The sequence below is a fragment of the Apis florea genome, unplaced genomic scaffold, assembly GCF_048593485.1.
Source record: "Apis florea isolate Af1SG1 unplaced genomic scaffold, ASM4859348v1 contig_2201_pilon, whole genome shotgun sequence".
Classification (NCBI taxonomy): Eukaryota; Metazoa; Arthropoda; class Insecta; order Hymenoptera; family Apidae; genus Apis; species Apis florea.
This window is the reverse complement of record NW_028256542.1, coordinates 114,601-136,493: the sequence shown is the minus strand read 5'-3', so window position 1 is coordinate 136,493 and position 21,893 is coordinate 114,601. Positions and strand designations below refer to the sequence as shown.

The following is a 21,893-nucleotide window of genomic DNA, read 5'->3' as shown; positions in this document are numbered from 1 at the left end:
AGTACTATTGTTTGAAGAAAAAATTGTATAGCATGTTGACTAATTATTCTTATAGTTTATAGAATATAAAATAACAATAAAAAAATATTTTTTTTAATATATTCTCGAAAATAGAATCATTGTCGTTATAATTTAATGATGTTGACTACATATTTTATATAGCATTCTGCCAGCTGATCGAAGCATTTATTATACATATAACTTGTGAATGTTAACATAACCTTATTTTATGACATTTCAGAATAATATATGTATAACAATTGAAAATTTAAAAATTGAAAGAAAATAAAAAATAAGATTTTTCATGCAAAGTTCATCTATTTTGTGTTAAAATAAAGATTAATTTGTAAAGAAGAAAGTTGTGATTATAAAAAAACAATGAAAATGATCCAATATCGAAAATATAGCAATCAAAAATGAATATTTTTTATTAAAATAATTGAATTTTTCTAAGACACTTGTGTAACATTAAGGTTACAATCATGTCTGGCAAAGGAAAACAAAGTTCTAAAAAAGCAATTGTTAAAGTACGAGAAAGTGGGAAAACAGTGCAAACTACTGCACTTAATTCAGATACAAGTTCAGAGAATACAGAAACTGCAATGTCTTTATCAATCTTAAAAATTGCTGATAATAGCCGTCTTCTTCCAAGGTATAGCAGTATTCTACAACGTAATGCTGAAGAAGGTGTAGGAATGGAAGATCTTGATACATTGCAGTTAGAATTAGAAATGCTTCTCTCTTCAGTAGTTGTACGACATCGCATGCTTCAAGAAGAGATAACTAATTTATCTTCAGCAGAGGAACGCAGAGATAAAAGATCCAAAAGTGGAAAGGGTCTTTCTCTTTTGGATAAAAAAGTCAGAGAAGAAAAATTTAAACCAAAAGGATTTAGTACGAAAACACAATCTCCTGTTCCAGCAAAATTATTCAAACAAAAGGCTGTTAATAGCTCAAATTCTCAAATCATTCCAAATGTTCATGAAATTTCAAGAATTGAAGGTTCTAAATCTGAATCACCAAAGTTGCTCTTACCAAAAAATGATACACCTAACAAATTTTGGGCATCTGTTGATCCATATTGTACTGATATTATGTCTGATGATATTAAATTGTTAGAAGAATTAATCTCCACACATAATGACATAAGTGATTTTAAGAAAATTCCTCCATTAGGTCGTCATTACAGTTTAATATGGGCACATAATGATTTATTGCAAGAAGAAGATGCAGCTAATCCAAATCGAGACAAGAAGAAAAATCGTTCAGATGTGTCTTTATTGGTTGGAAAAAATGATAAAAAAGCACACAGTATAGCAGGACCTCTAACTCAAAGATTAGTCTCTGCTCTATTAGAAGAAAATGTATATGTTGCAAATAACAATACAGATAATAAACTCTTTAGAGATAATGATCCTCCTGTTTTAAGAGATCTTACTATTCAGAATTCTATAAATTTAGAATTAAGAATGCACAAAGAATTAGTTGAACAAGGAATTTTAGAACCAGATGCACAAAAAAAAAATCAAGAAGATGACGAAATTCTGACTGAAATAAAACGATGTCAACAGGAGCTTACTGCACTTTCCAACCATAATGTAACACAATTAAAAAGACTATTGAATTTAGCTCAAGAGGAAAGTAAACGACAAGCATTGAAAAGAAAAATTAGTACAGCAGATAATGAAGTAATAGAACACTACAAAAAACTTATATTAGCAAAACAAAGAGAAGTACCTTTAACAAAAAAGGAACAAGAAAAAGCATGGTCATGTCTTCGAGAGAGAGAAAATCTTTTAGATCAACTAAATATGCTACCACATAATAACATAGGAGAACCTATAGGTTTCAACACTACTACAGATTAAATACAATTTTTTACTGTATTATATAATATAGTGATAAAAATTATGTATAAAAATTTAATAATATGAATCTAATTTTTAAATTGAATAGTGTAAATTTATCTTGAAATATTCCTATATTATATCAATTCTTATTTAAATGATTTAAAAATTAAAAATTTAACAATTATATTGAATTTTATCACAAAAGATGTATCATAAATATCCTATATCCTGACTACAAATTTTATTTTATTTTTGTACTAAATTAAAAATACACAACATATTAAAAATGACTAGAATATTAATGAGAAATTATAAACTATGAATACAAATTTAAATAGATATAATATTGAATAAATCTCTACATATTTTTACAAATTATGTTTGCTTAATTTTATTAAGAAAATTACATATTTTATACAGAAAAATTAAAAAAAAATTTAAGAATTTTCAGTATATCTAGCATTTAACATATATTTTCAATGAAATAAATTGATATTTGTTAAAATTAATTATTTAATGTTATGCAAATATCTCAAATTAGAAATATAATTCAATAAATGTTCAATATATCAAAATTAAGTTTTGTCTAAAGAAAAACAATAATTATGACAAAGGGAAGGTTGCTCAAAAACAATCACTTATAAATTCAATAATAATTTCACGACAAGTGTTTATTCGATATCACTGTACAATTTTCTTCGTCCAGTTACCTTAATAACGCGCGCACGCGATGGCACAACAATGATGAACCGTTCCACACTAACAAAAAATGATGTATATTATTGTTTCTTAATATTTGATAACATTAAAAGTGATGAATATACATGTAAATGGATGTCAGGCAACGCTGTCATTTTTTTTTAATTTAATTTTCTTAATAAATTTTCGTTAATGTTTTTGTTCGTTCCTCATTACATTGAAATACAATATTATTGTAATATGAGTTTTTACGCTACATGATATAAAGTAGACCATGAAATAATTATAAATTAGTTCGAAAGGCCCCGAAGGGGTTAAGGACGGTTCGATCGATGATCTAAATTACGTGTACAGCCGCCATTTTTTCAGTTCATTGTCGTACCGTCGCATACCCCGTCGAACCGGATACTCGAGCATCTCTAATGATTTCATGGCATCTCGTGCACCAAAGACAACTACCACTGTTTCCTTTACAGGAATCAAAGGACGCCGCTTTGGCAGTGATGCACTAAAACTAGTAATATTGTGTTTTTATGCGATTTTGTTAACTTAGAACGCGAACAAAAGTAAGAAAGCCATCATAAGACAGAAGAGACCCATGGCCTCAGACAAGGCAAAGCCCAGGATGGCATATGAAAACAATTGTTGCTTAAGAGAAGGATTCCTGGCATAGCCCACAATTAAAGAACCAAACACTGAACCAATTCCAGCTCCTGAAATCATAACATATATAATCTTATTATAATTAAAAAAAATTGATTTAAATTTATGTAATTTATGTTATAACTTTACTACTACAGGATGATTCTTTTTAGAAGAATTAGGATCAGAAGGCAAATAATATAAAGAATGCTATCATCAAATAAAAAAGGTCCATTGCTTCTGATAATGTAAAGCCAAGGATAACATAATTGCTGTTTTAGGAATGGGTTTTGGGTATATCCAATTATTAAAAATCCAAAAATTAAATATTTATCGTATCAATCCCTGGAATATAAATTTTATATATTTTTTTAACAAGGAAAATGAATATAGGAATAAGAATCAAAATATTATAATTTTCATACTTATCAAAAACAAAAATTATATACATACCCGATCCAGCAACACCTACAGTGGCAGCACCAGCACCAATGAATTTTGCAGCAGAGTCAATATCACGACTAATTGTAGATGTTTGGAAACTGCGTATAATTGGAGATTGCACCAATGGAGACTATATAAAAATTATTCAAATAATTAGGGAAAAAATGAGTAATATTAAAAAAAAATTTTTTCATATTTAAAAATCTTATGAAATAAAAAATATTTAAATTTGAAAAAAATTTTTAAAATTGACAAAATTAATAATAATTAAAATCATTTCAGTTATTATATAGGATATAGTTATTATTATATATATTAAATAAAATTAATTACTTCATCAAATAATATGACTTACATAATACATAATCTTTATTATTTTTATTTTAATGTTTTGACATAAAAAATTAAATTTTATACAGATAATTATTTTAGAATTTTATATTCATCTTTATATTCTAAATTATTTATTTCAACTATTCTATTTAACTCAAATCTTTTTTCAATTCAAATTAATATTTTTCATGACATAATTCTAAACTATAAAATGATTAGTTAATTTAAAGTCAATTCAAAAGATAAAAACTCAGAAAATATAAGATCATATATGTTTATGATTTATTACAAATTAATATATTTATTTAAAAAAATTTTTTGTTTCTTATTAAAAAAAACTTTGAATTATGAAAATAAACTTGCTTATGTAATCTCGTAACGGGGTGAGGTTATGCAATGCGAAAAATATTAAATGTTACTTACAGTGATTGGATTCTGAATCTGATTTTGCTGTATAGACTGGCTGTGACTTATCACAGCACTGCTCAATGGCCGGATATAATTCTTAGTTCCAGAGACCAACTGAAAATAAGACAAATTACTCAAAGATTATATAATAATGTAAAAATTTGAAAATATTCGAAACGAAGAGAAAATTACTCACGGTCGACTTGGCGACAGGTACAATAAATCTAGTACAAGCATACATGATGACGTTTGAAATTGTATGATCACTCAAATGAGTATCTGAAACAACAGACGATATCTCTAAATGTGAAAATTACGAATTTCAAAAAAAGAATGCGTGCTAACCCTATGAACAACAGCGAATTACTAACCACGAGTCAGGCGTACGCAATGTACTATTACGTAACTTTTCTGACGGAATTGTATAGGAGATTCTAAGGATATAGGGTCAAAATTAACTTGTGATGCGATCCGAGTATCTTCGATGTCTGTTATTACAAAGAATGAAAATTACGGAATAACGAATGGTTGACGATAGATTACAAAATGGCTTCTCATGGTCTACCTTCGACTAACTTTTTGTTCTTCACGATTATTTAAGAATTTATAAATATATTCTTTTCAGTAATGTTTCAAATAGAAATTTGATTTTAAATAACAATAATTGAAATATTTAGTGAATTTTCTTTTACTTTACATGCTTCCTCATTAATAAGTAATCACACTTACCAGAATATGTTAAGGAGGCGGTAAGAAGACCCGGCCTGTTGGAATGTTGAATTGGTGAGTGACTACTGTACGAAACGCTCGACGTACGAACAACCTATCTGGACTGAAGGAAACGAACCGACTTCCGTGCGATGACCTATTATTCACTACTTTCAACACTTCGACTCTCACCGACTCCGATTATCGACCAACCGAATTTAGCCGAACTGTTTTTCGCTGCAGTAACTAATAAATACATTTTCTATTATATACTTCCGAAAAATAGTTTCTATTTTAACTTTTCTCAATATTCTATATTAAAATTTATACCATTTTTTATCATTTATTCTTTTTAAAAAATTTAAAAAAAAGTCCTTTTATTAATAATTTTAAATATTGACTATTATAGACTCTCGCTTGACTTATTTCTTGTTAGTGATTTTCTCCATTGTATTGCCATTGTTGGCTGCTATGATTAGTGGCTGTTGGATTAGAGGTTAGTATAATAGTACATCAATACATATTGATAGCATAAAATTTAATTTACATTGTTTATTTCTTTTTCTTTAAAAAAATTGAAATTATTTTAGAAACTACATAAACTTGAATTTTATAGAAAATTCTATATAAAATTATAATAAAATAAAGTTTTATTTGGTAAAGTTTTTATTTGTTTTATTTAATATAATATTTTATAGTATCATATTTTATTCTACGTTTTTTCGTTTGTGTTTTAGAAGTTGTATATCACTTTCACGTTGAAGAATTTGATTAGCATTATATACTTGGAAAAACCGTTTTCCATGTTCAAATGTTGCAATCATAATTGCACAAGCTGGAGCCACTTTAATTACACGTGGAATTAGTCCTGTAAATAGTCCTTTTATTCCATTTTGTTTATAAATTTTTCGTATTATGGTCCATGTTCCACTACTACGTCCTGGATTATCTATATTATAATCCATTTTGTAATGAATATATTATTTTAAATAAAATATATAATAGAAAATATATAAAAATAAATCTGAAAATACCTGAATAAATTTCTTTCTCACCCATTTCTATTTGTTTATGTGTCTTTACTACATCAAATGGGATCGTTAAAAATGCAGCTATCTATAATATAATATTTTCATTTTTCTTTTTAAATTAAAGTTAAAAATAAAAAATACTTACAGATCCTGCTATAGCTCCTGCTGTAAAGTTAAAAGTAAAAGTTTGTTGTGACTCATGAAATTTTTGCTTTATAGTTTCATAATGTAACCAGTAAATTGCACTAAATGGTACATCACGTAGAAGAGTACTAGATAACCCCATCCATAAACCAGAGACACCGCTATATTTTACAACAGTTTTCAATGCTTGAAGAATTTCTAAGATAAAGAAGAATAAGTTACATTATAATTAATTAAAAATAATATAAACATAAAATATTACCTGCATAACTTAACCTTTGAGATTGCATCTTTGTTCTAATTAATTCTAATGGGCTTACTAAAGTTGCAGCCCAAATACGTGCTATAGCTCCAGCCATCATAGGAATCCAAAATGGCTGTTTCATTGTAATTGTACTAGCTTTTTTATTTTTTCTATTATATTTATCCTAAAGATGTAAATAGTTTTACAAAACTTTAAAAATATTACAATGCAAAATTGAAAAGAATTTTATTTACTTTAAAATATAATCTTAACTGTTCGTATGAAACAAAATATACTATAGTTGCAGGTACTGCTAGAACTAGAGTAGGACTTAAACCACTCCATAGTGAAAGAATACCTTCATTCTTACTAATTTTCATAAGAGCATCCTATGAATAAATTATTTCATATATTTAATTATTAGATTTTATTATATATAATTTAATTTTAAAAAGTATATCTAACTTACCACTGTACCATTAAATTTTCCATTTCCTTTAGCCCATATTGGACCTTTTCCATTCAAACAAGGACATAAATGGTCCATTAAACCATTACAATAAAGAAAACATTTATTAGAAAGCATTGCTTTCTGTTGTGCTTGAAGCCTAATTTTTACCACATCCAAAGGAGTAACTATATAAAAGATTTATATAAAATTTTTTTCATAATTATTTATACAAAAATGTATAATATGATGATAAATTTTACCAAAAACTGAAGTAATAAAAGCACCAGTACAAGAAGCAATGATTTGTTGATAAGGTTTGATCCTAAATCTTGGATCATCCAGATCCAAGTTTGGAGGTATAGTACTTAACTTATTCATTCCCAATTTTTACTTAGCAATCTGTTGACACAGCATTGAGGAACTTTTCCTTCCATGTTTAGTAACATATTTCTTTATGAATAATTTTATAGTTATATTAGAGTTAACAAAACAAGAACATACATATTTACTAACATGATAAAATAATTATAATTAGTTTATTAATTTCGTAAGATTTGTCTATCGTCAAAATGTGAACAATCTGAAAAATTGAGAATCATTATACTGTATTAATTATTAATATAATTTTAATCTAAAAACATTTATACAATTAAAATTAATAACAATAATATGACTGAAATGGTTAATAATTCAATAACTTAACTTTTTTCTTTATATTAGCACGTGGTTTTAACTTACATTAGCAACTTACAGCATTCGAGTATATTATAAAATTGTTATATTTTATGTAAAAACAATTATAAATATATAAGCACCGTATTGTGCACTTGTAAACCGGCCTGTAATTAATTGAAAAATATCATTACACTACATATTCAACCATTTAGTATTGGACGATTCTATGTTTAGAAGATATAAGAACATGTGACGATGTATAAAAAGATTGTATATGTATGCAGAGATGTACTATGCAGAGATGTAAAGATGGCACTCGAAACACACAGAGGTAAAAAGAGTACATTTTATTTATTACTAATTCGCATATTATCATAAATTATGTGATCTAATTTGTCAATATAAAACAATAATTAATTTTCGATTATAGTTATTTTTATGCATTAGATTTAACAAAAATAATTAATCAAACTAGTATTTTTCTGAATAATGGATTATTTTTAACTTAATTATGTTTTAATTATTTAAAAATAAAATAAATTTGTATATATTAAATTTCTATTTGATTTTATACACAAAAATTATGAATAAAAATTTTTTTGATTTTTTTAATTTAAAAATCATTATCTCGTTTAAATTTATGAATTAATTTTAAAAAATATATATCCATATTAAATTTAAATTTTTATAATTAAAAAGAATCGAGATTTTTTTATTAAAAAAAACCAATATTTTCTACTATAATCCTGATCTATGATAAATTTAATTTATGATCAATTTGCGCATGCGTATAAAGTAAATACATTGCGCATGTGTAATTTATCGGTTTGGAGGGGCGTAGAAAGGAGGCCATATTGTACAGTTAAATTGAAAGAACGAAAATAATTATATCATCGTGCTTGTTTCGTTCCAAATTTTTATCATATCTACAATATTGTACGTTTGTTGTGAATAAAGCAACAGTATATTGAATCTGTTTTAAGGCTTCTAAGATTTCTTTTTGTAAATAACTACAAGTTGAAGTGGTGTATTTCGATATCTAGATACCGTCCGTCAGTCTACTAAAGGGGTTTATAGCTCCAGACGAGATGGGCACTCGGGATGATGAATACGATTATTTATTTAAAGGTAAATTTTAATTTGATTCATTAATGTTACTTCGTTGTTCACAAAATTTTGATGAAAATTTTTCTTCAAATACACATATGCATATTCACATACTTCTAAAAACATATATATAATATTCATTTGCATATTCTTGTCATGTTTGTATGTATATACATATACATACATACATTCATACATATATACATACATACATACATACATACATATATATACACACACGCATATTTTACATATAAAGGAGATATAATTTTATATGTTTAAATATATATGAACATTAGTTAAAAATCAACAATTATTATCATTCGACTACATAAATAACAGAATTCGAATTAATATCAAATTATGTTTGATTTATAAAATAATTCATAAAGATAGGATAGAATCAAATTTAAATAACATCATGTTCTTTCATGTTCACAGACACGTTCTTTCCATATGAAAACTCGTAAAATGATTTTTATTAATTATTTGTCAGACGACATATTTGAAATATTTTAACTTATAATTAAATATGAATTAATTATTTACACTTATTTATGTTCCATGACAATTTATCAGAAAAAATTTTTATGTGTATTTTCGTATATAGTTCGTGACCATTCAATTTTCAATAATTTCTGTAATTTATTTATCAAATATTTGATTATATTTTTATATTCCTATATATAATATATATCCTATGTATACACAGTAGTCTACCTATTTTTATTTTACGCTCTTCGATTACTTTTTTCATAACATTTTATTTATTAATATTTATATTCATATTATATATTATATATATTTTATTTATTAATATTTATATTCATATTATATATCATATTATATATTGTGATGATTTAAAGGAAAAAATTACTGTCTGGACATTAAATGTATTATATGATATTATTTTAATCCAGTTTTTTATATTTATTATTATTTATTATTATTTTTATATTTAATAAACTTATAATTGTATAAATAAATTAATAATAAGATTTTAATTTAAAAAAAAATATTTTCAATCCTTTTAATCTTTTTATTATTTCTTATGTTTTTTATAATTTTTTTATTAATTGTAATAATCCAATTTATAATTATAAGAATAATAATTTTTTATTTTGATATTTTGATTTATTTAAAAAAATATCTTACAAAATATTTTTGTTATTTTAGTTGTTCTTATTGGTGACTCTGGTGTAGGAAAAAGTAATCTTTTATCGAGATTTACAAGAAATGAATTCAATTTGGAATCAAAATCAACTATAGGAGTTGAATTTGCTACACGTAGTATACAAGTAGATGGAAAAACTATAAAAGCTCAAATTTGGGACACAGCAGGACAGGAGCGTTATCGTGCTATTACATCTGCGTAAGTTAAAATTATCTAATGAAAAAAATGATAATACATTCTTATATTTATTAAAATAAAATAATTAAATATTTAAATAAAATGATATTTTAAAACATTTATTTCTCATTGATAATAATCATTTTATAAAACAATTTTATTTTCATTTATATGTTCAGGTACTATCGTGGTGCAGTTGGAGCTCTATTGGTATATGATATAGCAAAGCATTTGACATATGAAAATGTTGAAAGATGGTTACGAGAATTACGGGATCATGCTGATCAAAATATTGTCATTATGTTGGTGGGAAACAAGTCTGATTTAAGGCATCTACGTGCAGTTCCAACTGATGAGGCAAAAGCGTTTGCGGAGAAAAATGGCCTCTCTTTCATTGAAACTTCTGCTTTAGATTCTACGAACGTTGAAACAGCATTTCAAAATATATTAACAGGTAAAGATATTCTTGTTTAAATAATATTAAGTATTTATTATTAAAGTTGAATCAAAATAGAAATTATTAATTATAATTAAATAATTAAAATAATTAATAATTTCTATTTTGATTTTGATAATTAAAATATTTTAATTATTAAGATTATTATTATATTATTATATTTAAAGATAAATAATCTTTGGAATATATATATATATAGATAAAAAGGCTTTAAAATAGCAAAGTTTTTAGGATATTTATAAATGATGATTATAGTAGATATGATGTAACTATTTTTTGTATAAATTTCATTCATTTTTAAAGATAATCTCGATTCAATTATATGTTTATATGTGCATACACATATGTATACAAATACACATTGATAAACTTAATTAGATATGATTACAGATCGATATGATTCAATTACTTTCTAATTAATGTATTGGATATACATGATTCTAAGTTCTTGCACATATATAATATTTAATATATTATATACTATATATTTTATATATATATATTAACCATTTTTCATATTTTCAAGAATAAGAAACATCACTATTTGACTATTACAGAAATCTACAGAATCGTATCGCAGAAACAGATACGTGATCCACCTGAAGGTGATACAATCCGGCCACAAAATGTAGAACCCATTGACGTGAAACCGACAATGAATTCAGAAGGAATGCGTAAGCAGTGCTGCCAGTGACTCATCTTGTTGCTTAAAATGTGTGTACACGCAAATACAGTAACAATATCACGGGAGTACACTCAATAATACCAACTTTTTAAGAGAAAAAATTTAGTCTATGGTCCAGTAAAAAAGAAAAAAAGATAAGAGAGTTTCTGGGATAATTCTTTGTACGATAGCATAGTTTTAATATAAGAAAACTATGATTAGTTAATTATAAATATTAAGTTAATTTGTAAATTGAGTTAATTTTAACATACGTCAAAATTAAATATTATTAAAGACATTTTATTATGTATTTTTTCTTCCATAATAATTGTTACTAATTATTTAATTTTATGTAATTAAACATTTAAAAAAAGAAAAAATATTAAAAAAATTTTAAACATTTATTATTTATATATAAGAGTAATGTTTTTCATCATAAATTCATTTCGTTGTAAAGAATTATTAATTAAAAAAATATATAAATTGAATATATTTCAATATATTATATTTAACTAAACTTTACATTTTGTAAAAAACTAAAATATTATATTCTGAATGGAATAATAGATTTTAATTATAATTTAATTTATTTTTTTTATATTTATGAAAATAAATCATAATTCATTTTTTATATTAATTAATTTTTTAATTAATTAAAGATAATCATCAATATCAGAAGAATGCTGAATAATATGTTTAATTGTAAGTTTTTATAGTTTGTTTTATACTAAATTTTATTTAATATTAACAGTCAGATCATTTTCATCTGTATTACTTTTTAAATGTTTTATTGCACATATTCAGTATGTGTGTAATATTTAAATAAATAAATATTTCTTTATTTATTATAGTATTGAAAACTACTTTTGAATTCTTATAAATTAATATTTTTTTTGCAATCATTTATCTTCAATATATAATATTTTTTATATATAATAAACTATAGAATAGACTAATGTTTATATTCTATCATCTAATATTTTAACTCATTCCTTATAAAATTTTGTTTATTTCTGTTTAATCAAAAAACTTCAAAATTTGTTTTTGAAATATGGAAATTAAATATACTAATAATTAATAATATAATATGAATTGTTAATTTCATATTTTATAATTTTTAAGATTCTCCATTAATATTGCTTGAAGATAAATGAATTCAATATCAATTATTGATTACTAACAATTACATTAAGAATTTATAGATTATTTAATAATTATAATTTCAATAATATTAAATTTAAGTAAATTTAAATAAAAAAAGAACAATTTATAAGAATTTTAAGTGTGAAAATTTATTTTATTTTATATTTTTACTTTATTATTTAAAAACATTAATTTAATAAGTCTAATGATAAGAAAAATAACGATTTAATAATAAAACTTCGAACTATTAAACTTTTTAACTTTTTTAATTTTTAATATAAAAATCACTTACATTTTATACGATATAAAACTATATTAATCCTTAATGTAATTGCAATTAATAACTGCGATTGCATACATTTATGTTTACAGAAGGACATACAAAGAGGCAGAAAGAAAAGTGGTCGCCGGTAAATGTAACAGGTGCAAACAGTACAAGAATCAAGACTATTTACAAATATAAGTACATATGATTAAAGGTTTCCCAAATAATCCGGCGTTCTAAATACAGAATAGACTGTTCTCTAATTCTCGCTTGAAATTGTCCTTGGAAACGGATAATAATAGTAGTACTTAAAAAAAAAACATCTTTACATCTTTATTCTCAACAATCGCTTGGTTTCAATCGAAACATATTACTACAACTATAACTAATACTATTACTATTACTATTACTAGTACTATTGCTATTATTATTATTATTATTATTATTATTTTTATTATTATTACTATTACTACTACTACTATTACCATTATTATTATTATTATTATTATTTTTATTATTATTATTACTACCACTACTACTATTACTACTATTATTATTATTATTATTATTGTTATTGTTATTGTTATTATCAATGCCACCATCATCACCATTATCATTAACTTCATCTTTTTAATTACAGGATAAGCTAATTTTTGTTCTTATTCATATTTTCGTTAAATATACTTAAATGATAAAATTGATAAAAACTCCTCAAGTTCCTTCGGATTATTTAGGAAACGAATTTTGAGGATTGGAGAAAATTTAGTGACATGTATACACAATAGCCCGATATATTCGAGTAAAAAACTATAAACACAATCATACAATTTAAGTACATCATCAATTTACAAAGGATAAAGAGTTATACGTACGCACTAATTCTATCCGAAATTTATCCTGTCTCTCTATCTTCCCTTTCAACTATCTTTATCTCTGATACATTATGATAAATCAATGTTGTATTACTGCTTCTTTGTAATACATATGTTATTCTACTTGAAACGTAGAAGCGAACGGTTTATAAACGTTACACAAAATATTTGAAATGTTTGGTCACATCTTGAAGAAATTACATATTATGCAAGTTGGATGAAAAGAATGGATGATAGATATTGAAAATAAAAATAAAGTTTATTACAAAATGTAGTTTAATATTTACAATTAATTGTATAAAAATTGAATAAATTTATCAGCAAATTATAGTCAAAAAGCTCTAATTTCATAATAAAAATTAGATAGAGAAGTGCAAGACATATTAATTATATTTTAAAAAAATAATTTACATAAGAATTCAAATTCAAACATTTCAAATATTGTTTCAATTCAAATTTGAAAATTTAAAAATAAAATATCTATAAGTTTTTTTCATCCTTATGACTGATGACATTTTGCAAAAATTGGCCAAATGTTTCAAAGATAGTTTACATTATAATACATGAAATTTTGCGATTAAATATGCAGATGCACGACATAGAAGAAACACAAAAAAAAAAGAAAACAAAATAGAGGCTTAATAAAGAAAACAAAAAAGAAAATGAATCGGACTTAAGATACTTTTATCATTGCTCACTCTCTGCTTTTGAATTTGCACCGTAGTAATAATATTAAAATACGATAAAGAGCTTAAAAAAAAAAGTATTTTCAAAAGTACCTCATTTTTATTCTGAATGGAAAAAATATCAAAAAATTTTAGCACATATAAACGTGATAAGACATGAAAGTACACTATTTGCGAGATCATGTCGTACTTTCTAAGCGTCTAATAATTATTGCTTCGATGTGTGTAGTCGCAATGTAATCTGTTATCGTTACAAGTCTCGTTGTATCTTGATAAATAAATAGAGAGTGAGTAAAATGTTGAAATATTGAAATGTCTACACTTCGTTGTATTTATGTGAGGCTTCGATGATTCGTGCAATATCAATCATTACATTAATTTCGTACCGATATGGTATTTTTTTAAATCGTAACTTTTTAATTATTTTATGAAAAAGTATAATAATAATAGTAATATTTTGTTTTTAATTAAAAAAATTTAATATCATTTAATCGTTAAAAAATTTATAAAATATATTAAAATTTATGTTTTTCTAAGAATGTTATTTGTAATTAGTAATATAATATAATATATATATAATTATTTTTTTTATTAAAATTTATTTATAAATTTTAATAATATGAGCAGAGGCAATCACCAGTAATATTTCAATAAAAATACGAATTTTATTTAAAATATTTTAACGAATAATAATTTTTATTTTTGAAAATAACACAATGAGCAATTAATAGAAAAAAAAAATGAATTTAAAAACTATATACATGGTGAATGCAAGAAATCTCATTTCACTTTCGATATATTTTCCGACTGAATAATCAGCTTTCAAGATGCGAATTCTTTTTGAAACAAGATAATAAAAATTATACTTTTGTATCAATATAGTGCGTGCTATAAATAATTAAGATGATGAAAGAAATATTATATTTAAATCTTTAGTTTTTTATTTTCTATCATTAGATTATTAGATACTATCATTAAAGAGACTTTTAAATATCCTCCATGAATTTGTACAAATGGGATATTTAGAACAATGAATTTTTAAAAATGTTATTGAGATCAGTTTATTCTCCGTTGATTTAATATATGTATATACACTCGTGCGCGCGCGCGCACACATATCCACATGTATGAAGTGAAGCCATTGAATCGGCGACATTTTATTAATCCAATGCTTTGTACTTTATAATTTTATTAATAAAATCACTTTTGCTTTGAACATATATACGTGTAGAATTTTTGTTTCGATGATCAAAAATATCAGTTAAATTATTTAATTTTATATAAATAGATACATTATAATAATTTTAAAATTATACAAAGAATTTCAACTCACAATAATTCGATATTATACGTAATAATAAATTATGTCATTATTTACAAACTTTTCTTTTATAAAACATATTTTTTGTTATTAAGAATTTATTTCTAATTATTAAATCTATTTATCATTAAAAAATTTTATATTTTTATATTTTTAAATTAAGTTTGAATTCGAAAATATTAAAAATATTGAATTACAATAAAAATAAAAATATTATTTGATTTTATTATTAAGAAAAAAAATTACGTGAGCATACTGGCGGATGCTGGTTCAAGACGTACTGTATTTCTCTGAGCTAGACCACCATGATTCTTTTGTCTCCATTCAAGCCATCGTAATAAATCTGGACTTTGTGATGTATCATTAATATCTGTTCGAGCTTCCAATTGTTGATAATATGCCTCACGTAATAGTCGAAACGTTTGCACATTTTTATATGGTAGATGAGTCATAGGATCTAAATATTTTGCTGGAAACCTATATTTTTTTTTTATATTTAAATTTATCAATATTTTATTTATTACAAAAATATATTAAATAGATTCCTAATATCTCACCTTGTAATTGCACATAAGGGTTTTATTGGTGATTTCTGTATTGAAGATTTTTTGAACGCTTCCGAAAATAATTGTTCATTTTCAAAAGTAATGAAAGTTCTTTCATAATATCCTTTTGTTTGTTCATAATAATATTTGCTTTTGTTAGAACTTTGAGAAGATTCTTTTTTAGTAATATCCTTTGTGCCATTTTCTGGTTTTACAGTTATATTACTGAAATAAACAAAAAAATTAAGTTTTATTATATTTTTATTTGAAATAATAGAAAAATTATACTTTACTTTTCTATTGTTTCATCTAGATGTTTATTTTCAAAATTTGTATTTTTTTCATCTTTTTCTATATTCATTTTATTTTCCTCTTTATTATAATTTACCTCAGAAAGTATCATAATAGGCATTGCTAATGATTGATATCTAATCATAGGTCCTGTTTGGGCTTTTCTTATAGTTCTAGTATTTTTTTTTTCATTTTCTAATTTCTGATATTTTTCTGTAAATAATAAAAAAGAATTAAAAAAAAGAATCAATAAAACTCCAGTATTCGCGGATTCTTTTATCTGATTCCTTAATCGTGATTTATAAAATTTGCATTCATATATTTAATCTATTCATGATAAATTTTCTGTGAATTTGATACTATTTATAATAAAATATAATAAATATACTTATATTAACTACTTATAATAAATATAATAAAGTTATAATAAAGTTCTTAATTTGATAATTAATTTATTATTAAGCTTTATTAAATTAAAAATAAAATATTACTATAGATATGTGTATGATATATGAATATATATATATGTACATAATAAATTTTTCTATTACTTGAAGATTTTAAAATCAATTTTTTGCATATAGAAATTCTATTGTAAATTTTTTAATGAAAATTAAGTAATTCACCTAATGATTTCATATTAATTTGTTCAGTTTGCAATGCTTCTTTCAATAATTCTTCTTGAGTAGGTTTCCATGTATCATGTCTTATGACTCTTGTTCTTCTTTTCTGATGCTCATTTCTTTCACTTAATCTCTTTTGTGTTGCAGCTGATTTAGCAGCAGTAGAACGACGGATAGATTTTCTTTCTATAAAGAATTATATTTTAATTTCTGTCTAAATGATTTAATATTATGTTTGATAATATTTATTTTACAAATATTCACCTGTACTTTCATTAAAGATTTTTTGTCTTGGTTGCCTAACTTTTTTCTCTTTAGAAGATGGTAATTGAGATTGAATTTTAGGTTCTTTGTAAGCTTTTGTAATTAATCTACGTTTTTTTTTTGGTCCCTCTTGTTCGGTATCAGAAATGGGTTCATCATTTTCATCTATACTAAAGTCTGAATCTACTTCATCTTCTCCTTCATCTTCTTCCCTAAATTAAAAAAAAATTAAATAACAAGATTTTAATAATATATTATTAAATAAAAATTAATAGATAAAATGATATTAACATATAATCATGATCTTGTTCCACTTCATCGAAACCTCCATAAGTTGTTTTGTAAAAATCATCCTCTTCTTCTTCATTTAATAACTTTGCCATTTTATTTCCTGCATTTGTACGCCGTTCTCTATTTAATGCCATTTTTGCAATTATTTAACTTATTTTTCTTTAAATTTATTCTTTAATTTTTATTTTTTCAAATTATTCTCTTATTTGTCCGTTTAACTCTATTAAGCTTAAATTATTTTAACCTAAAAATAAAACACTTATTATATCAGTTATTTATAAATTATGTAATGTTAACAATAAATTATAATGAATAAATAATTTATATTTTAATATAGTAAGAACTTTTTTTTTATTTTTTTATATTTTCTTATACTTGTTTGATTTATCGCATATGATTTATTAACAAAATTTCGTACCAGTGATATTTTCGATAATTATCGATACTAATATCGTTATTAATAATCGTTATCAATAATTATCGATAGTGATATTTTTTAAAGCAATCGATGATTGCATTTAAATTTGAAAAGTAAAAATAAATATTTTTATATTTTGTTATTAAATATTTTTTATAACGAATATACTTATATTATATGAAATATATTTTTTTATATTTTTTGTACTAATAGACTTAATGATAATTTGAAGATTAATATGGAAAGAAATAAAAACTAAATATAATTTTAAATATAATTAATGTACATTTAATAATAATAAAAAAGGGATATATAGAAAAATATTAATAAAAAAATATTTTTAAATTAAAAAAAAGTGATATATTTATTTATATAATATTTCAATATAAAATATATTTTTTCATGAAAGTTGTAAATAGTATGTTGTTATAAATACGATTCAAATGTTCAGATAACCTGATTGCACTCTATCAGTAAGATTTTTTGTCATGTAAATATTATCCCTCAATAATAACGTTTAATATATAAGATTACTTAAAAAAATATTTCGTTAACTTTAATGGAAAATTTACAGCTTACTTAAATGTTTTTTTCTTCTTATTTTATAGATATGAAAGTCGTTTAGAATGAAAGTTATAAGATTTTTCAAATAATAAAGCTATTATATAAAATATAATAAAATTATTATATATTTTAAATATAAATTTAATTAATTATTATTATATATTTTATAAATATAAAATGTATAAAATGTATTTTATTTTAAAATTATATTTTTTCATAACAAGCAATATTTAATGTATTTTTAAATTTTTTAAATTATTTTATTTTAAAATTATATTTTTTTAGAGATATATAAAACATTATTAATAAAATATATTTTTTTATAAAAAATCTGATTTTTTTATGATAGAAATTTATGATAGAATTAAACTATTTATCTAATAGTTTAATAGAATCTTTAAATTAAGAAATGAGATCTATAGATTATATTTTTTATTTATTTTTATCTATATACAAATATCATAGATTTTATATGTGAAATGAAGAAAAATATTTCTAGAAATATTAAAAAAACGAACACATTATAATATCAAATATTTATTTTCTTTTCATTTTAAAATAGATACCGTAAAGTAAAAAATAAACATGTATCTATATAATGAAAATGATTAATTAACTGTTGATTACATTGTACATTCAACAAATTCTTCATCTCTCTCTTATAAACAGGTATGACAGATATGTTTTAAAAGAATTTATGGCAGTCATTCCATGATAATTAATTATGCTGATTAAAAAGAATTTATTGATAAAGATTAACTCTTGTTGCACTGATATGTATTTATCATTATTTACATATCATCGATATATATTACATAAAATCCGTGTTGTCTCACAATTCTTCGGAGTTTGTGACGGAACGTCATCAGAATTAGAATTATATAGTATATAACCTTAAATAGTATCGAAACTTAAAAATTTTTTATAATAAAATGAATAACGTAATGTTTGATCAAACACTTGAAGATATTTTGGAGAAAAATCTTCCGGAAAAGGAACTAGCTGAAGTAAAACGCCTTTTATATGGCCGAGAATTACAGTAAGATTTATTATTTATTTATTTTTAATTTATTAAATTTATTAAATTTATTTTTAATAATTATATCTGAAATTGAAAAATACAAATAATCAATTCTTTATATTCTTTCTAAATTTAATTTTAATCTAAATGCTTCAATGTATCATATTTGTTTAATATATCATGAAATTATTTGGCGCGAAATATTTTTAGATTTTATATATACGAATAAAGAATGCATATATGCTAATGTATCATACACCGAAAAATACTGATTTTAGTCACTAATTCAATTGAAAATTTTGTATGTATGTATTGAAAAAAACCGAATGTTTACATCCAAAAACAATGTTTTTACAGTTATATACTAGGTGTTAAATAATTTTTCACAAAAAACATTAAGTTTCCTATTAATTTTAGAAAATAAAAATAAAAATTTTTAAATAAAAATGTTTTTGAACTTGAAAATTATTATATTAATATGTAATAATTTTTATGTAAGAAAAATTACATATGCGAATCATTTCTTTTAATTATAGTTGTATTAAATTATTATATTAATTATATTAATATTTATATAATTTATAATTAATATTATTATTACAATTATATATACAATATACATACACATAAAGCTTTTAACTATTATAAAATGTTTTTACCCTATTATAGATCTCTAAATCTTCCACAATGGAATGGAAGTCAAGATCTCGATGTTCAAGGATATATTATGGGTGGTAGCGTCACAGAACAATTACGTCCTCCGCGTCTTGTTCGTGTCGGCTTAATTCAACATTCTATAGTTTTACCGACTACGGAACCTTTGCAAAAACAAAGGAATGCTTTGCATCAAAAAATTCAAAAATATGTCGATTACGCCGCAACTTGTGGTGTTAATATACTCTGTCTTCAAGAAGCTTGGGGTATGTTTCAAAATTTATAGCATGATTAAAAAAAATTATAATAATAAAAAAAATATATTTATAAGCTTATATTAAATATAAATGAAATTAAAAGTTTAATTTTATATTCTGAATGTTATTATGTGTTTCTTTAATATCTATTTGATTTGATGATAATTTTGCTTATATTGTGTAATCCAAGTTTTAAATTATTTCAAAAAGATTAAATAAGAATATTCTTTTAATAATTTTCATTTTTCTTATAATTTATCTAAATTTTTATAAAATTAATAATTTAAAAACAAGTAAGCTTAAATTTTTGAAAATTTTTTTTATTCTTTTATTCATTTTAATTATTTATAATAAAAAAAATATTCATCTATGCCGTAGCTATGCCATTTGCTTTCTGTACCAGAGAGAAATATCCCTGGTGTGAATTAGCTGAAGATGCCGAAAATGGACCAACTATAATACTCATGTGTGAGCTTGCTCAACGACATGGAATGGTTATTGTATGCCCAATTCTTGAGAGAGATAGTATGAATAGTGAAACTCTATGGAATACTTCTGTTGTGATTGGTAATGATGGAAATGTGCTTGGAAAGAGTAGAAAGAATCATATTCCTCGCGTAGGAGACTTTAATGAATCTACTTACTACATGGAAGGAAATACAGGTCATTCTGTCTTCGATACATGTTTTGGACGTATAGCAATTAATATTTGTTATGGTCGACATCATCCCCAAAATTGGATGATGTATGGATTGAATGGTGCTGAGGTAAAATTCATTAAACTACAAGTTAATTAAAGTTTTGGTATATAAAAAAATATAAATTTTCTATGTTTAGATTGTCTTTAATCCATCAGCGACTACTAGTCATACATCTGAGCCACTGTGGTCTATTGAAGCAAGATGTGCAGCAATAGCAAATAGCTATTATACCTGTGCTATTAATCGCGTTGGAACTGAAATATTTCCTAATGAATTCACATCTGGTAATGGAGCTCCTGCTCATCATGATTTCGGACACTTTTATGGATCTAGTTACATCACTGCTCCTGATGGAGCTAGAACTCCTGGTTTGAGTCGATGTAAAGATGGTGTTCTTGTTTGTGAATTGGATTTGAATTTGTGTCGTCAAATGAAAGATTTATGGTGTCTGAGAGTAAGTGAAATATTAGATATTTTTAATTTTTTTATTTCAAATTATATATTTTTATGAATCATTAAATTTTCTTTTCAATATTTTTTTTTTTTCTTTTTTAATTCCAGATGACTCAGAGACTGGATTTATATGCCAAAGAATTAAATGAATATGTAGAGAAAAATGTGAAACCGCAGGAAAAATTGATCCAATAAACTAACAGCAGAAATGCATATATTTTTTTTATAAATTTCTTCTTTTTGCTGTATATGTATAAGTCGTCAAAAAACTACAAAAAATATAAAAATATATTTAGATATATATCAGAAACTTTAT

At 23.4% G+C, this 21,893-nt stretch overlaps 6 protein-coding genes and 1 long non-coding RNA gene across 15 annotated transcripts; 4 read left to right on the top strand and 3 right to left on the bottom strand.

Moving 5' to 3' along the window:
• The first annotated feature begins 482 nt into the window (after nucleotides 1-482).
• On the top strand, nucleotides 483-2,225 carry Ada3 (transcriptional adaptor 3). Its single transcript, XM_003692521.4, has one exon. It carries the CDS (start codon nucleotides 483-485, stop codon nucleotides 1,866-1,868), a length of 1,386 nt encoding a protein of 461 aa, XP_003692569.1. The 3' UTR covers nucleotides 1,869-2,225.
• A 270-nt stretch (nucleotides 2,226-2,495) lies between these two features.
• ATPsynC (ATP synthase, subunit C) lies at nucleotides 2,496-5,198 on the bottom strand. Of its 3 annotated transcripts, none has more exons than XM_086917306.1 (5): nucleotides 4,722-5,198; nucleotides 4,573-4,655; nucleotides 4,392-4,490; nucleotides 3,645-3,765; nucleotides 2,496-3,262 (listed from the first exon to the last, which is right to left on the bottom strand). In XM_086917306.1, exons 2-5 carry the CDS (start codon nucleotides 4,615-4,617, stop codon nucleotides 3,099-3,101), a joined length of 429 nt encoding a protein of 142 aa, XP_086773432.1. In that variant the 5' UTR covers nucleotides 4,618-4,655; nucleotides 4,722-5,198; the 3' UTR covers nucleotides 2,496-3,098. The 3 variants fall into 3 exon arrangements, with proteins under 3 accessions (XP_086773432.1, XP_003692573.2, XP_012340431.2); XM_003692525.4 differs by having other exon boundaries at nucleotides 4,748-5,198; XM_012484977.2 differs by having other exon boundaries at nucleotides 5,106-5,198.
• Nucleotides 5,199-5,568: 370 nt separating this feature from the next.
• On the top strand, nucleotides 5,569-6,115 carry LOC147658493 (uncharacterized). Its single transcript, XR_015295107.1, has 2 exons — nucleotides 5,569-5,741; nucleotides 5,822-6,115. It is a non-coding gene; the product is annotated as an uncharacterized LOC147658493 (long non-coding RNA).
• LOC100866888 (mitochondrial glutathione transporter SLC25A40) lies at nucleotides 5,733-8,018 on the bottom strand. Of its 3 annotated transcripts, none has more exons than XM_086917301.1 (8): nucleotides 7,693-8,018; nucleotides 7,215-7,534; nucleotides 6,973-7,139; nucleotides 6,758-6,892; nucleotides 6,522-6,687; nucleotides 6,261-6,457; nucleotides 6,119-6,200; nucleotides 5,733-6,033 (listed from the first exon to the last, which is right to left on the bottom strand). In XM_086917301.1, the coding sequence occupies exons 2-8, from the start codon at nucleotides 7,330-7,332 to the stop codon at nucleotides 5,792-5,794; spliced, it is 1,107 nt and encodes a 368-aa protein (XP_086773427.1). In that variant the 5' UTR covers nucleotides 7,333-7,534; nucleotides 7,693-8,018; the 3' UTR covers nucleotides 5,733-5,791. The 3 variants fall into 3 exon arrangements, with proteins under 3 accessions (XP_086773427.1, XP_086773429.1, XP_086773428.1); XM_086917303.1 differs by having other exon boundaries at nucleotides 7,706-7,909; XM_086917302.1 differs by having other exon boundaries at nucleotides 7,658-7,896.
• A 402-nt stretch (nucleotides 8,019-8,420) lies between these two features.
• On the top strand, nucleotides 8,421-15,394 carry Rab11 (RAS oncogene family member Rab11). 3 transcript variants are annotated; one of them, XR_015295106.1, is made up of 6 exons: nucleotides 8,421-8,757; nucleotides 9,913-10,108; nucleotides 10,267-10,541; nucleotides 11,102-11,258; nucleotides 11,868-11,910; nucleotides 12,724-13,491. XR_015295106.1 is itself a non-coding variant. In XM_012484972.2 (5 exons), exons 1-4 carry the CDS (start codon nucleotides 8,718-8,720, stop codon nucleotides 11,236-11,238), a joined length of 648 nt encoding a protein of 215 aa, XP_012340426.1. In that variant the 5' UTR covers nucleotides 8,421-8,717; the 3' UTR covers nucleotides 11,239-11,258; nucleotides 12,724-15,394. The 3 variants fall into 3 exon arrangements, 2 of the variants coding, with proteins under 2 accessions (XP_012340426.1, XP_003692576.1); XM_012484972.2 differs by lacking the exon at nucleotides 11,868-11,910 and having other exon boundaries at nucleotides 12,724-15,394; XM_003692528.3 differs by lacking the exons at nucleotides 11,868-11,910; nucleotides 12,724-13,491 and having other exon boundaries at nucleotides 11,102-11,506.
• On the bottom strand, nucleotides 15,210-18,417 carry YL-1 (Vacuolar protein sorting-associated protein YL-1). Of its 3 annotated transcripts, none has more exons than XM_086917287.1 (7): nucleotides 17,928-18,417; nucleotides 17,510-17,753; nucleotides 17,219-17,430; nucleotides 16,958-17,140; nucleotides 16,334-16,544; nucleotides 16,053-16,265; nucleotides 15,210-15,972 (listed from the first exon to the last, which is right to left on the bottom strand). In XM_086917287.1, the coding sequence occupies exons 2-7, from the start codon at nucleotides 17,641-17,643 to the stop codon at nucleotides 15,738-15,740; spliced, it is 1,188 nt and encodes a 395-aa protein (XP_086773413.1). In that variant the 5' UTR covers nucleotides 17,644-17,753; nucleotides 17,928-18,417; the 3' UTR covers nucleotides 15,210-15,737. The 3 variants fall into 3 exon arrangements, with proteins under 3 accessions (XP_086773413.1, XP_086773414.1, XP_086773415.1); XM_086917288.1 differs by having other exon boundaries at nucleotides 17,885-17,962; XM_086917289.1 differs by having other exon boundaries at nucleotides 17,854-17,950.
• On the top strand, nucleotides 18,271-21,892 carry pyd3 (beta-ureidopropionase pyd3). Its single transcript, XM_003692519.4, has 5 exons — nucleotides 18,271-19,530; nucleotides 20,182-20,432; nucleotides 20,802-21,190; nucleotides 21,261-21,578; nucleotides 21,686-21,892. Exons 1-5 carry the CDS (start codon nucleotides 19,424-19,426, stop codon nucleotides 21,770-21,772), a joined length of 1,152 nt encoding a protein of 383 aa, XP_003692567.4. The 5' UTR covers nucleotides 18,271-19,423; the 3' UTR covers nucleotides 21,773-21,892.
• Nucleotide 21,893: the final 1 nt, after the last annotated feature.